The 16,138-nt window shown below is 31.2% G+C and overlaps 1 protein-coding gene across 1 annotated transcript in view; it reads right to left on the bottom strand.

The window, feature by feature from the left end:
- LOC108002569 (ubiquitin carboxyl-terminal hydrolase 31) overlaps positions 1-16,138 on the bottom strand; it is a 45,488-nt gene that overhangs the window by 19,902 nt on the left and 9,448 nt on the right. The window contains exons 3-4 of the mRNA XM_017064318.3: positions 14,641-16,051; positions 10,586-14,549 (exon numbers count right to left, since the gene is read on the bottom strand). Of these exons, the coding sequence (XP_016919807.1) occupies positions 14,433-14,549; positions 14,641-16,051 (1,528 nt within the window). The 3' untranslated portion in view covers positions 10,586-14,432. The remainder of the gene's footprint in view (positions 1-10,585; positions 14,550-14,640; positions 16,052-16,138) is intronic.

The raw sequence follows: 16,138 nt of genomic DNA, 5'->3' as shown, positions 1-16,138 counted from the left end.
AGATTGTCTTCGTCTAAGATAAACGAGCTCCCCTATCCGCACCTCAAATATCGTATCTTCAAAAAATTTGTACGAAATCAAAATCTCAATTTTGATAATAAAAATCGGTCGAATGCGAAGTTTAAATTGTTTAAATAATTCTTACGATTAAAAATCTTAATTTTTCAATTGCCTCACTTTTATTTATGTTGAAATTCAACTGCTTACGAGCTTCCCTTTTTCCTTGATCCCGGATCTTTTTGCATATTTCAAAGTCGAGGCGGAAGATCGTTCGTCTCGAACGATTTAAGCCGCGATTTAAGTGAAAGAATCGCATGGTTCTTCGCGCGTGTGATAAATTCACAGGCAGAATAGAAGGTAAATACATATTAGCCGAGAACTTGAGCAGTTTAAATCATGGAAAAGATTTTGTCTTGTGGAGAGGAAAAAGAAAGAATAGAAGACGGCGTGGTAGGGGTGGAGCAGAGATGCAATTTTTCGACCAGATGCCACCGTGTGTCTTTCCAGTGGTAAACGCAACGATTTACAACGTTACCAAAGTCGACTGCATGCGACCGTGTAAACAGGACTGTCGACCAGATGCTCGAAGAAAATTTTTCTCTGCTCTTTCCTTTCCCATATTTCCCATAGTTAACCATCGATTTTCGACTCGAATTTCCATCACAATTTTTCCATATTTTTATTACAACATTTCGTTCAGTGTATACGATTTATAACAATTATTTTCTTCATTCCTATTTGTTATACGTTGCATATATCAAAGTTTGAAGATACATTTCGTATGAATCAACTTAATAGATTTTCTTTGTTACATTTGTTGTACCGCGAAAGGCTCGATGTTATAAAATCATAGCTTGTTTAAACTCCACCGATGAAACACCGCCTCGCATGAATCACCGATGCAATTGTTCTAATTGTAAGTCATCGATTCATGTTTGACGGAGGAGAATAAAAATATAAATAAAAAAAGGAAAAAGTTCTTTGGAATATGAGAATAATAATAATAATAATGATAATAATAATAATATTAAAAAAGAGGAATAAAAAGTATTCCGAGAAGAGCAAAATAAAGAATAATCGCTCGATCGATCGAAGCTTTGCCAACCTTCCCTTGCATGTAAATCCTCAGACATTATAAATACATATATACAGAGTGACCATCCAGAAGGTTGAAGCCACGTGGCCTGCAGTTGCTTACGATGATTAACTGCGACAGGATATACATGCAACAGTACATGCAACATGCATGGCACAAGTTAAGAATTGAACGGGTTTCAAAAAATATCTTCAAATTAGAAAGTTGATCTTAAAAAAAATCTTTAAAAAGTTAGAAAATTATTTTCATAAATATGGATTTTCATGGATTTAAATGGGAGATTTTAAGGAAGATAAGGCATGTATCGAACAATGTGAGTTATGAGAAATAAAGAATATGCTGTTGGCAAGTTGATACGGTAATGCATGCTTAATTGATGCTTCAATGCACAAGTACGTGTTTCCGGAAATCGGAGCTCGGCACTTGAGAGCGATAAACATTGTGGAAAAGAGAGGAAAAGAAATTGCAGATATTTGAAAATAAAAATTTTAAAAATCAACGGGTATAACTCTGTGTTAGCTAAGTATATGAAATTGTTAATTAAAACGTGAATTACTATACGTAATAAATGAGATATAGTAGGTAGAATCATAGGTTAGAATATCAATTTTAATGAATTGTCAAGCAACACATTATTTTCACTTAAAAATAAAATAACGTTTCAGGCATAATAGTTTTTAGCGTCAATTTAGACAGGATTTGTAATAAATTTGTACAGCGGTGTGTTGGAAACCGGTATATAACCAAGAAATATAATTATTCTTCAAATTGTACCTATTATACATCTATTTGTACATTTCACAATCGAACATAACCCAAAAAGAAGAAAAGTACATTTCTTCTTCCATTGTTACGTCTAAAAGACGTATCTTTATTACACGTCAATCAAAAAACACGATGCTATATATACACGGGAATACAGGTCAACTAAGAGGAATATTGTAGGATACAATAGAAAAGAGCAGAATTTAACGAGAATTCAATTAGAAAAACATTAAAATTCACAGTTAGTAGACAATATACGTATATAAGTCAATGTACTCTATGATATCTCACCGTATATACCATACAAAGACATTCATTTCTTGTTAGACCTTTTACTTCGAACGTTTTATGTACGAGATACAATCGCATCGAAAGTTGTTATTCGACCTGTCATCATTTGCATCGCCGCATATAAGACGGCTATATTCGAACAATAAACCGATAAAAGAAAATAACTCATTGCCTTCGATATTTTTTTATCTTCAAATCGGAGAATTAAAATTTTTCTCTTCTCTTAAAATATCAATTAATTTGAGAAACAATTCTTTTGAATATCTTTTCAAAAAAATTTCCAATCATCGAATTATCCTCTGGAATAAATCGAAAGCCCAACAATTTTTCTACTTCGTATTTATTCCTTTCCTCCTGAATAGATGGGAGATGAAAAATCTTTCTTTCACGAAGGAAAAATTGCACGACACCTGCGCGAAGAAGACGAACTCGGTCGCGTTCGTTTATTCGAAAAAAAAAAAAAAAAAAGAAGAAATCCAACATTTTAACTTTAATATTACTCGCGTTTTATGGTAATTACTTTCCTCAGCGTCCATTACGCTCCCCGCCGGACGTTTGTTGCTAGATGCACGCGGATCCCACACTACCCGCATTCTGGGCCCGGGACTATAACGCTGTTTGCGCTACTTTTTCTGCCCCGTTTTTAATTATAAAAGTTTCCCTTTAGCCACCCCTTTTCGCGCTACCCAGTTCACCGATCCCGTGTAACTTTTAAAATGCACTCACCGATGCGCGGACTACCTCGTTTCCCCTCCCAGAAAATAGCCCAGCAATTTTTTCGCCATCTTTATTACGGATGCACGGATAACGTTTCCTTAAAAAAAAAATTGATCCGAGTGAGGACATTTTGAAATAAAGATCGATGAGTCACTTTTTTTCTTTTTGAGAGACTTTTGTTAAATTTTCTCGCCAAATTTGGACGTCATCGATTAAGATTAATGGATATTTTTCCTGCAATTGATTACAGGCATGATTAAGTTTGGAGAAAAGTTTACGTTACGAAGAAAATTTGGAAGATGCTATATTTTCAAGCTGTTGCAATCACAATTTATTCGTAATTGCGAGCTGAATCAATTGCTTTGTGTAATTTTAATACGTGTATACGGTAAAATCATTTTTGGCCATCATCAGTGTCATATATATAGCATTAAATATGAATGAATTCATTAACAAAATCATACCCGATTAATTTATATCACAATGGAGTTCTTTGATCTCTGAAATAGAAAAGATGTACAAATGTAGATCAATTAATAACATCGAATAGAAAGAAATCCCGCGATATGTAATAAAGTAAAAAAAAAAAATCAGAAAAAATTGATATCAAAAAAATAGACAAGAGTCAATAAATATGACCGAATGAAAAAATGGAATCGTCTGAACTGTAGCTGTAACCCCGTTATCCGCATTTTCACATCCTCTGACCAGGAATACAAGAGCGTTGATAAACGGCATCATTTAAGCTCGAGTTTCTTGAATAATTACGGTAACGTGTCGAAGGCGGTGTACAATTGCCGTGTCCGAGATATAATTTATTTGTGCCCCCTTTCACAGGGGGTAATTTTTCTTTTTATTCAAGGCACGCGGGAGACTAGGAAGAGGCAGAGTGATGCAACGTACCCGGGGCGCTTCTGCATAGTTTGCTTTGCAATTCTACCGCTAAAAAGTCCCCTTGCCCTGGCCTGTTTCTCGCCTCGCTTCGTCTCATGACTTGATGGCAATGAGGCCCGAAGCGTTTGCTTGGAAAATTCAACCTCTGAAAAGGGACGTCACTATCGCGCACAACCATGTTTCGCGATGTTAATTCAAAGATAATTTGCGGCGGAAACCGGCTCAAAACTTCCTCGTTTCCCCTTCTTCTTTTAACCTTAATGATTGCAAAGTTGTTTAACGTTACTTCTCACGTTGTTTCGAAGTTGTAAAATTGTCTTTAGTCTCGTTCGTCATACTTTGTTCCAATTGACAGACGATAAAATTGTGATTTATTGTTAATATATTGCGAAATTTGTCATCTGTCGTCAAGCGTCGATAACTTTAATTTCTATGGAACATGTAACGATTGTAAAAATTTTATATAGAGGTTTACATAGAGATGATATTGTTTTGTGAAAAAAAAATGTAAAATATACATTTCAAAAATATACGTTGCCTAAAAACGAGCATAATTGTTATACAAAAATTTATAATTCATAAAATTTCGATAATATTAATATAATTATGCAAGCGGATTTGGTAATCGATATCGTTTTGAGATCAATTAAGATATTCTTTAAAACGATTTTGAACATTTTTGAATCGAGGTTATTTATTAACCGATAAAGTATTATAGATTTATTAACGAAAATATAAACTGCGACGAATTCCTTGAATATTAGCCTCGAAGAATCCATCGTCTAATAAAAATTTCTAAAGACCGTCCGTTCTTTTAAATTGTTCAAGATGGTTGCATATACAAGCTCGTACAAGTAGATAATTGCATTATACAAAAGGATAAGGCCTTACGATATGAATACCACGGATGAATATATAATTTCAACGGAATTCAAGAGAACAGATAACACAAAAGGAAGAAAGTTATCGAGGCCGATAACTCGACGAGTATAATTCATAATTAAATTTCATTCAAGCAGATATTTCGAAGAAAAATCCACGGGCACGCAGCAGCCTATATAAAGCACATTTTTTTTCTGTCATCTGCCCTGTTCATATAGCACTATATATTTCCTTTTCTACGAGAGCAATATAGAAGGAGCTTTCTTTTGTCGCAGCACGCCGTGTTTCGCCCTCGGCGTTTTCCCTCCATGGTGGATTAACAGCGGTAGAAACTCTTTATTCCTTCGGGATTAGTCGCTATCCGGTTCTAAATTTGAAAACGTTTACGTAATTTCGTTCTGCTACAGTTGTCGCCTCGTAGTTGCCCGATAAGCCAAAGAGAAAGCTTCGAAAGAAGTTTATCAGGCAAGCTGGTTCCTCGACCAGTCTCCGTTTCGTTCACTTCAGTGAACGAAAGTGATTTTCGATTCCGAATTAATTCCTTTCGATATTATTCCGATCCATTATCCATTTTATTAGATATAGAGTGGAGTAAAAATATTTTAAATAGCCTTTACAGGAAGGTTTATCTCGTCGAATTTTCGTAATTTTCGTATGAAAGTATTATTGAAATGATATGAAATTTAAGATATATGTTTGGATCAAATCATTCAATAAATGAGATAATAAATACAACGGTGTATATATATATATCTATGATATGATTATATTCCATATGGTAATTGTATCTTATAAGAAATGATAAACATATCATTTGTATATCATTTGAATTTATCTCTTTTTAAATTTTTCTTCGTAATTATCATCGTCATTTTATTTGATTATAAATAATTTCAATTTTTTCTACGATGATAGAAAATTTTGTTTTAAAATCATTGAAAAAAATATCTGAATAATCCGTCCGATAAGTGTAATTTCGAGCATTTAAAAAAAGGAATAACTTATCCTCGAGTATTCAAGTCTAATCATTCTCAATATGACCATATTACTCGATCAATTCATGCCTCGATTCTTTTCAGTTAGTTCAGATTCGAGGCATAACAAGCCAAATAATTGAGTACTTCTCTCGGTTCAATAACGCGAGTTTTGTCAATCTCGAACAGCCCCTCATTAAATGGCCCTTGTTCTTTAAATATGGAATATATGGACAATCTTCGCCAATCGATGTAAATTAAAGAAAAAATCTTAACTTTTCTCTTTTTTCTCTTCCTTGAATTGTGAATTTTAAACTCTTTCTCCACGTACTTTCAGAAATCGGAATTTCTTTCATATTGTTTTCATTACGTAACCGAAAGCAATAGCAATTATAATATTTTTCCTCTGTTATCTTTTTTTCCTATCAATTTTTAACTGATTGATAACATAAGTTCGTTCTTTTGAATATCACATTGCCACACGATGCGTTATCAATCTCGAATAGATCGAAAACATCATAAAACATTTTTCAAAATGTTTTTCCGTCCGAATATCGAACTTGGAAAACTTGAGAAATAAAATATTATCAAATAGGGAAAAATATCCATACGTTCCAAAGGATTAGTTAAAGAAGATACTATTTTTTTACGAAGACAAAGCAGAAAAATAATTGATTCGCGGCGATAATACGCCTGGCTGTCGCCAGTATCGCAAGCATCTCGAGCGCAATCGCAATGAAAGCGTGCTACTGTCGTTTCGTAAACGGCCGCCCATTGCTTTACATTGCCCGTAAGCTGCATGGAAGCTTGAAACAGGCGATGCGCGACGATACGATGGACAGGTGGCCTTTAAGGGTCAGAAAAAGCACATGCGTGACACGTCCAGTTTGGAGGCGGAACGAGTTTGCTCGGATAGGATCTCGGATTTCCAGCCGCGTTTTCAAGGGTGAAGAAGCAAGAAGACAGACGAATAACGGGCATCAGGAAGACTTCCACTCGGTCAGAGCCCGATATCCCCTTTGTCTGGAAACGTCGGCTTTTTTGCATTCCGTCGAGGCTTGAATAGATAGGCCTCTCACCTTGCATACCGATCGTTTGTTTAAGTCTGAAGATGCGCCATAGACCGACCACTGGCACCCGCCAGCTTCACGTATATATAGCGATGCATCACTGCATTCCAATGAGCCACTCGGCCGTATTGCCGATTCAATAATGCTTCCGTTCGATTCAACCACGAAACGCGCGTGCTCTGCGAGGAACGTGGGTCGCGTGTCACGCGAAAATATCTCCACTTTTTCGAAGGGTCTTTGCTCGTCGAGAGCACGACAGTCGACGACCCTTTGACGAGCATCGTCAATCGGGAATTTTATTATAAAACGGTTCTTTTTAACACTGGGAATTATTTTTTCTGATTTTCTTTTCAAGATGCTTTTCAGTGTTGATTGGACGTTTATGATTTCGAGTTGTAATTAAGTATGCGTGTTGTAATTAATCGAATGGTAATAATTATGGCTGCCACGTTCGATTGTATCCGGTGACCTACGATAGTTACCGGAAGAAGAAGTTGAGTTACGAAGATGGTGTTGTATTAAGTTACTAGAGAAAGTGTGTGGTGTGCGAGGGTCAAGGATTTGACTCAATCGCGCCCATACATAAACGTAACTATACATTTAAAATCTCTATTGGAGAAATTTTTTGACAATTATTTATTATTATTTTGTTATTTTGTATTATTGTACTCGTATCGAGTATTTATTCTAATTTTTATTTTATTTTTGTATAACTAAACTAAAAATTATAATCGTGTAATTTTAAAAGTGTACATATACAAAATGATATATTCCGTAATGATATAATGATAAGAGATAGTAAATTTTAAGATGAACATAGATTATAAATCAAGTGTAATAATATGTAACTACTGAGTTGAGTGTACACGATGACGAATTTGATTTGAGTTCATTAGAAGTGAGGGGTGAACTAAGGGTAGTAACTATCGATTGGCCCAATTATTCCGAGTTAGAGACGTGATGCGTCCAAGTTTGAACTAATTGTTTTTCTTTTCTCGTCTACTAAACTTTTTGGTTCGTCGCATTCGTTCAACTTGATAAATGATTGAAAATTATATCAATTCGCTATTAAAAAATAGCGAACATTGCGTATTATTATTTTCTAGCGTTAATGTTGTTAAATTTATAAATTAACAAACATTATTGCTGAATTAAATATGATATACAGAGTACAAGTATTCATAGAGAGATAACGCATTGATTTATATTTGACATTATATTAACAAGATATTTAAAGTGTAAAGAATAAATCTATCTACATCATTAGCTACGAAAATTTAAAGCATTAATTACCGTTGAAACTAAATAAGCTATCAAATGGCAGATAATTATCTCGAACCGTTAAACGATCAAAATGAATCGGTCATGGGTGTATTTAACTGGTTATCTGTAATTTAAGCGATAGATAACAAAAACTATTTTATTCGTTACTTGATCGATTAATTATCTTTGTTGTGATTTAACGAATTGACATTACTAACACACGTCCATTCTCATCTGTGATAAATGTGTTCGTGATGTATGCAAAAGAATTATATTTCGATCGAAAATATAGATTTTCTTCAAAGCATAGTTCGATAAGTTTGAATTCTTCGTATAATTAATTTTTCGCGTATTAAAATAATTTTATTAAAATAATTTATTAAAATAATACCGTCGTGTTCTAGTTTCATTGAAATTGACACCACTTGCAGTTGGTTGTTATTGATTTAGAATATCTCAATAGAACATCAAATAAAAACAAATATATAATTTAATATTGCGAATATGCGAATATATGTGTAAATTTCCTATAAGTTAACATTGATTTTTAAATCATTGTAAAATCAAAAATTCAAAAAAACGAATTCGAAATATCAGTATATTATTGCAATATACACAACAAAATCAAGTATATCTGCTCTCTTTTTTTTTTTCAAATTTTTGTTTGTAAATTATTTGGTAGAGTAATATACAAGAAAATATAAAATTTCATATGAAAGTTATGATCATTGAAATACTAGATATTTCGTGTTTCATTCTTTATTCAATGAAACAAATAGATAATATCGACTAGTTCGTTCGAATGTTTAGATTTATTTTTTTTATCTATTTTTATTTCATTCTTACTTCTCTTATTAAACATCTGATTCTTTGAAACAAAGAAAAAATTTACGACCAAAATATTATTTATATATGTATAACTTATTATAGATTCATTAAAGAGAATCTAAAGCGTTATATAGAAATAGATAACATAAACAATAAATATAACAATAAATATAATTTCTTAGATTAGATTATTTTTGAGAACGTATCTAAGAAAACTTTCTATGTATTCTAAACGTGTAACATATATTCAAAAGAAATCTATTAAATAAAACATTTAATTAATTTTTTACAATAAAATTTCTATTATAGCAAAAAATTAATAAAATTGTTTGTAAAAAAATTTATGTAAGGAATACTTATGTTCAATTAAACATTAAAAAAAGAATGAGAAATAATATATGAAAGTATTATATATCAAGAGATATATCATATCATAGTGTGATATAGTTTGCTAAAATGATTGTTGTCGAACCAATAAATAGGTTAAGATATTACAATTTCTCATTACGTAAAAAGTCACTCGGAGAGTGAAACTTATTCTAATGATAGATTATCGCACGCGTTGCGGTTTTTCGATTCCCACAAATCGATCGAGTATATTATGACTATTTTATTGACTAACTCTACCAATTTTCAAAAGTATGCATAAAATCAGATTGTCAATATGAAAATAACGGATAAAGTGATTAACAGTTAGCTACATGTTTCTAACCTCTAACATCTAACCTTTGTCTATCTAATCTGACAATAATATAATAAAAAAAAAAAAAAGAAAGAAAGAAAGAAAGAACATATTGCTATTAATTTATATGAATATTAGAAATGCAATATGAAAATAATATCACTGCATTATTGTCACATTGTTGTATCAAATATGAATATTTTTTCCTATAGAGATAATTAAATTTTACTTTTTATAATATAAAATAAAATGAAAACAATGAAAAATAATAGTATAATAATATATTAACAGATTTTTATAATTTGATATAAAAAATTATTTAAATTAAATTCAAATCTAATTCTATTACATTTAATAAAAGCAATAAATAAGTAAGTAATATTTTTTATATATTCATAGAAGCAAGACAATGTGACAATGTAACAAGTCTCATTATTATAATTCGCGGTATACCTGACAACGAATCTCCCCTTTTGAATATCTTTACTGCACTTACTTGTCATTCTCACACGTTTCTTTTCAGCAACGGTTGCCGGCGCGCTCGCCTTGAGAGAGGGTGCGTTGCATGAGGTACCCGCATAGTCTGACGCGTTCTTCTCAATTTCTTTGAATTTTTCTGTAGCTACACCGAAAATCCACCCCTCGTTTATAGAGAGCATGCACGCAGACACGTAACACAACGACGTCACAGGAGACAAGCATGGAAAGAAGCATACACACCCGCATGCGATCCCGTACAAACCGTAACCTTACACGAACGTCGCGCCAAGTGTGTACTGTGTATCGATCCCGAGAGTACACACGAAGACGGCTCTGAGCGCCACCACATTCTCTCTGTCTCTTTTATCTCGTGGGAGAGGCGCTGTCTCTTGTTGTTGCTTTCGTTAGAATGCCGATAGTTACTTAAACTTTATATATATTTTGAGCATAAGTAAACAAATCATTAAAATTCCGTCGTATGCGATATTGTTTCCATGCAACATCGACTAATAACGAGGACAAGAATAATTTTTCTGCAACGATTTACCGGCTTTGTGTTATAATTGTAATTGTTAAATAATTGAAACGATATATTTCTATTATTATATATTTAGTTATGTATTACGTAAAAAAATTCTCTTACCTTAATTTTCAGTGAATAATCTGAACACTAACACACGACAATGCAACACACACTCCACACCCGATGAAGGTTCGAGCTCGACTGAAAGCCTTCACGGAGTGGGGTGGCGCCACGACCAATCCCAATGTACTACCACACAATTTCATCTTTCTCGTAAGATGTACCTATGTACAGTTTGCTTCAACGAATTATTTCATTCGAAGTAAATATCGAGAGAAGACTCTTGATGCTCGGTACACTCTTCGATTAAATGTAAAATGATATTATTCGTTATTCATAATCCAAGTCTCTAATCATACTATGTATCGGATAAGAAAAATTTCGTGATAATCCACCAAATTGAAACGATTTATTTGAGCAGACCGTGCAATATTGAAACTACTTGAATCTTTCTGGCCTACTTTGTAAGCAATATATTATGAATTTCGATATACATATTGTGAATAGTAATGCATTTCATAGTTTATGCTTATAAATTTGTCACATTTTACATAAAATATACAATAAATATTTAGAATATGCTATATTTTATGTAAATGCTGCATATACTTACTTAAATATTTTTAAATTTCTAATATCGATAAAATTAATTAATGGAATAAATTTTAAGATATATATTTATATTAAAGAAACAGATTATATTTATTATTATTAAGAAATAAAACTCGATATTATTATTTATTTCTTTTTTTCTTGGCGTAAAAAAATATTACAAAATAAAGAAAAATTATAATATTAAAGACATAAAAAATTTATAATTTTTTTTCATGCGTAAATCATAGCTTTATGATTTTATATATTTTTTTAAATAATTAAAAACAAAATTAATGTAATATATTTTAAAATATCAACCGTTAAAAATGATGATTGACACTTTATGAAAAATATTAACAAATTTAGGAAATAAAATTTTCAGTTAAAAGAAAATATCTAATTTATATTAAATTAATAATTTTAAATGAAACAATATAAAAAATTAATTTCTTCTTTTATAAATAAAGTAAAAGTAATAAACAATTTTTTATTAGCAGTTATATATACTCCATAACATTAAATGGCGCGAAAATATAAAATTCAAATTAAATACTAGATATTAAATTTTTAATATATTATTAAATTATTTATTATATATTTTTTATATAAATCATATCGTTTCGTATAATTTTTTTATAATTTGTTTATTAAAAACTAAATTAAAAACAAATAATTTTACTACATATTTTTCAAGTATAACAAAATAAATACTATATTTATTAAATAACAAAAAAGTTGGGATCAATGTATATTTTTAAAATGAACGCATATTTTATAATCGAATTTTAATGTAAATAATAGTCAAATACATAATTTTTCTTTAAATTACTATATTCCAAATATTTTATGTATGAATATTACTTTTATTGACAAATCTCTGTATATTATGATTTATTTTATCCCTAATTATTTATAAACTTTTTACATTAGACTTGAATAATAGTATTATACAATATCTCATTTCGAATTCAAATTTGCTTTTTTATCTATTTGATCTATAATCTATTATTCATAAACTGATATAATTAAAATAAAATCCGACATAATTGATATTTATCTTTTCACAAATTTCTTCAATATGCAACAAATTATTATATATTTCGCAGACTACAATAAAATATATTAGACTAGTATACAATTGGTCGATATTTTCTTTCCACATTGAAATTTCTGAATTGATGCAAGGGAATTTCCCACGCGTGCTCTTGAAAAATTATAAAAAGCGTGGCAATTAATTTGTCTATAAACATAACAAGCATCAACAGTTACTTCAAAAAACGCGAAGTATTTAGAATCATAGATCAAAGCTGACATAATTCAGCGTGCACAAAGTGGAATGACGTTTTTTCATTTATATATACATTTCCTAATTTATTTCAACAAAAACAGCGGTAATATAATTAATAACGTATCCCTCAGTCGATTAACGTGAATGCACAAAATTCTAAAATCATAGAATAATAAACGGGTAGTGGCTTTCCTTTACTTCTGTTTATCACACATTCTACACATTCATTCTATCATGCAGTTTATTAAATGCCACGAAGGGAACTTCTTATTTTGAACTGAATAATACTCGGTCATTTAATGTGATGTCTGTTTTCAAATCCAGTAATTGGAATATTTATAGAAATATCGCATTTCTTTATTATAATTATTTACATATAGTTTATTGATTATTAATTTTTAAGATATTTAAGTTTTCAATTGCTAAATTTGAAAAGAACAATCGTTATTAAACCGAGTATAAAAATATTTGAATTTTTATTGAGTATTATATCTCTAAGACCATCATGGCACTTGTTTAATCTTGTCATAGGAATCAATTTACATGTAAACGCCTTTAAAATATATATATCAAGCTATACCTTACGTTTTTTTTTATTTCAATTAAACATCTTTTTTATAATTTATAATGAAATTCGATATTAATTGCGTTACAATTCGTCACATACATTCTTTAGTCGCCACATCCCGTCCACGATACATATGACTAGTAATAAATGTTACTTTTAAAATAACTTAAATATCTTTCACTCATAAATTATACACCTACGTGTATATGAATATATATAAATTTGTTTCACTTTCATGCTTCTGTTTTTCATCATCTTCTATTTATAAACAAATCTAACAATAAGTGGAATGCTCGTTACAACTGAGAGATTAGAGTATTTGAGAATAAAATACAAAAAAAGAATACATCGCTGAAGAATATTAGGAAAGCCACTCTATTAAGAACCGACACGTTATCTTTTTCGAATAACAAAATTTAATTGCCGATTATTAGAGGAAGAACGAGACTTTTAAATGGAAGTATATTGATTTTTTTGGTCGTCGATTCGTTAGAATCCAAAGAATTAGTGATATATATGCTACAATTTGGTGGCTTTCACGATACAATGTCAATGTTTGGTAATAAAACGCTGTCAAAATAGTAACTATGCTTGTATGATTGCAAATGACATTAATATTAATTACTGAGATAAGGCCACTAGTAGGTGATACAAATATGATATAAATATTATAATTAAGCATAAATTCAAAGCAATGATTAGCAACTATATAATATGTCCAAACAAGAATTATTATTGAAAACAAAGTCATTGTAATACATGAATCCTGCTAAATAAGATTCAGTTATTGTCATAGTTCATTGCAACACGACGCATGCGATATTCGATCCGCAAATTTGAGAAAAAAGTCGCGTACAAAGTTTCTTTGACACATGTACATTCTTGTTGGACATATGTAAAATATTAGTTACCTATTGCATTGAAAAAAATCTAAGTATTAACAATAGACAGCTTGTAAATAAGGGATTCATACTTTTTGATACTGAATATTTGTCCTTTTCTTAAAAAGTTTTCTAATAACTAGAATGTACAATACAATTCACGCAATTTGTAAATACGATATAAATACAAAAATCACTAATGCCTCGAGTTTCACTTACATTCTCAGAAAATATTCATCTAATATTGTAACTTTCTATTTTTTCTTTTTTCAATATCAAAACAAAGAAATTAGAGAGACTCTAGATGTTCTTTGTCCGGTCGATGCTTAATATAAAAGAAAAGCTTTCTTATATGTATAAATTCAAAGTGAAAGATTTTCATATTTGTTTCTAAATAGACTACATTAAGTCTTTGATAAGAAATGAATGGAGTTAAATTCCGCGAAAAGTTGTTATATACTCTTGTATTTATTTTCACTCTTTATTTCTAATTTATTTCTGATCTTTCGCACACCATTCCAGGCACTATACATTGAGCGTTGCTCGAGCCAGATCTAATCTGGCTTAAATTGTGTGTTACAACGTCGACTCGTGTATTATTGTTGTGTCTGGATCACTACTGGCACTATGAATTATCGTAGATTGCGGTATTAACGTAATGGACGACATTTTTCGAACAGGTTTTGGCGAAGCCTAAAAATTATATATAAATGTAAAATTAATATGTAAAATAATATTTTTAAATCTACAATTAAAATTATATATATCGATAATATGAACTTACCCATTCTCTTCTGCAAGGTGCTTCATCGTCTGAATAGTGATCGATCTGGCTAATATCCGTTTCTGTCGCAACATTTCTTTTCTTCGGTTGCAAAGTAGCATAATTACGACATCCTCTATTAAAATTCGTTATATTCTTTTCTTCTACGATTTTATCTTGACACAACACTTCCTGTGATTTGCTTTGATTGTTATTTGAAACATTGTTATTAGTCTTATTGTTAAAATAAAATGGTGGCATTTTTGAAACCCAATGATCAAGTCCAGACCCGGCAGAACTTGTAGATGCGGCTGAAGAATTACCAGAATTATTAGTTAACCCTCTACGTTGATAAAACAACATATATGCAGCATTTGTTATTAAATTAGTATCATTTACAGCTTCTACTCGGGTATCGTCAAAACAATACCATTGAGTATCATATGGGTTTCGGCAAAATGCGGTATAATGACCTCCCTGTAAATCTTGTCCATGATGGTTACAAATTGCATAAAGATCGTAAACGTTTTCATCATATTTTGGGATATTTTGTTGACGAGGTCTAGGTTTTTTCCAGGGTGACCAGCCTAGACCACCTAAACTACTCACGTTATTATGCGTTTGAACTCCATTATGAGCAAGATGGGGAGTCATATCGAAACCATACAAAGGAAAATCGACTAACATGGTCAATTTAGATGTGGATCTTTGTTTAGACTGTTGTCGAAATCTTTTTAAATGAATAACTAAGATATCAGGTAAAGACCAAAGACCCAATTTCTTCACAACTTCTTGTTTCTTATTACAATATGGACAGTGCCACGCATCTTCCGCTCCTAATATTTCGGCTCTTGTATATAGATCAAAACATTCTTCTAAAGTAACAGCTCCCCCCAGTTCAGAGTTTGTTTTCAATTGTTTTACACTGGCATGTTCTTCGATTTGATCACTATCATCTTGTATAATATTACACTTAGTGGCTTCATCCCATTCAAGAATTAATTTTACATGCTGAGGACCAGAATCATCGGCACAGAGAGCTAATGCTTGTTCAATTTGTTCTGTGTAAAGGGGATGTTCTACACAAGGATCTATACACGGATGTTCATCTTGAATAGGAGTAGCTGCAGGGTCCGCTACTCGAATGTTAAATAGTCCAGGACTCTGACTAGACGTAAGCACATCATCAGCCAGAACACTATGCATTTCTTTTAATAAAAGTTTTTGTAGGTCTTCATACGATGTTTCTCTAGATACTTGCATAGTATATGGACTACCAAAACGTTGCCTTAGATCTCCTTTCATAAGAATGTTAATCCATACAAGTAGAATATACGCTTGCTCTGTAGGTTCCTTCAGCTGTGGCAGTTCTATACAGTAAAGCGGATCGTTTTCCGTAATCACAGATAAAGGTTGGCAATCAGAGAAAGTTCTATAAGCAATAAACAACAAAAAAAAGTATTTTAAAACTAAAATAACATTCATTTATTTAATTTAATTTGCAGAAGAATAAATAGGA

This window comes from Apis cerana, linkage group LG1 (genome assembly GCF_029169275.1).
Source record: "Apis cerana isolate GH-2021 linkage group LG1, AcerK_1.0, whole genome shotgun sequence".
Classification (NCBI taxonomy): domain Eukaryota; kingdom Metazoa; phylum Arthropoda; class Insecta; order Hymenoptera; family Apidae; genus Apis; species Apis cerana.
The sequence above is the reverse complement of the archived record's forward strand: the minus strand, read 5'-3'. Positions and strand labels throughout refer to the sequence as shown.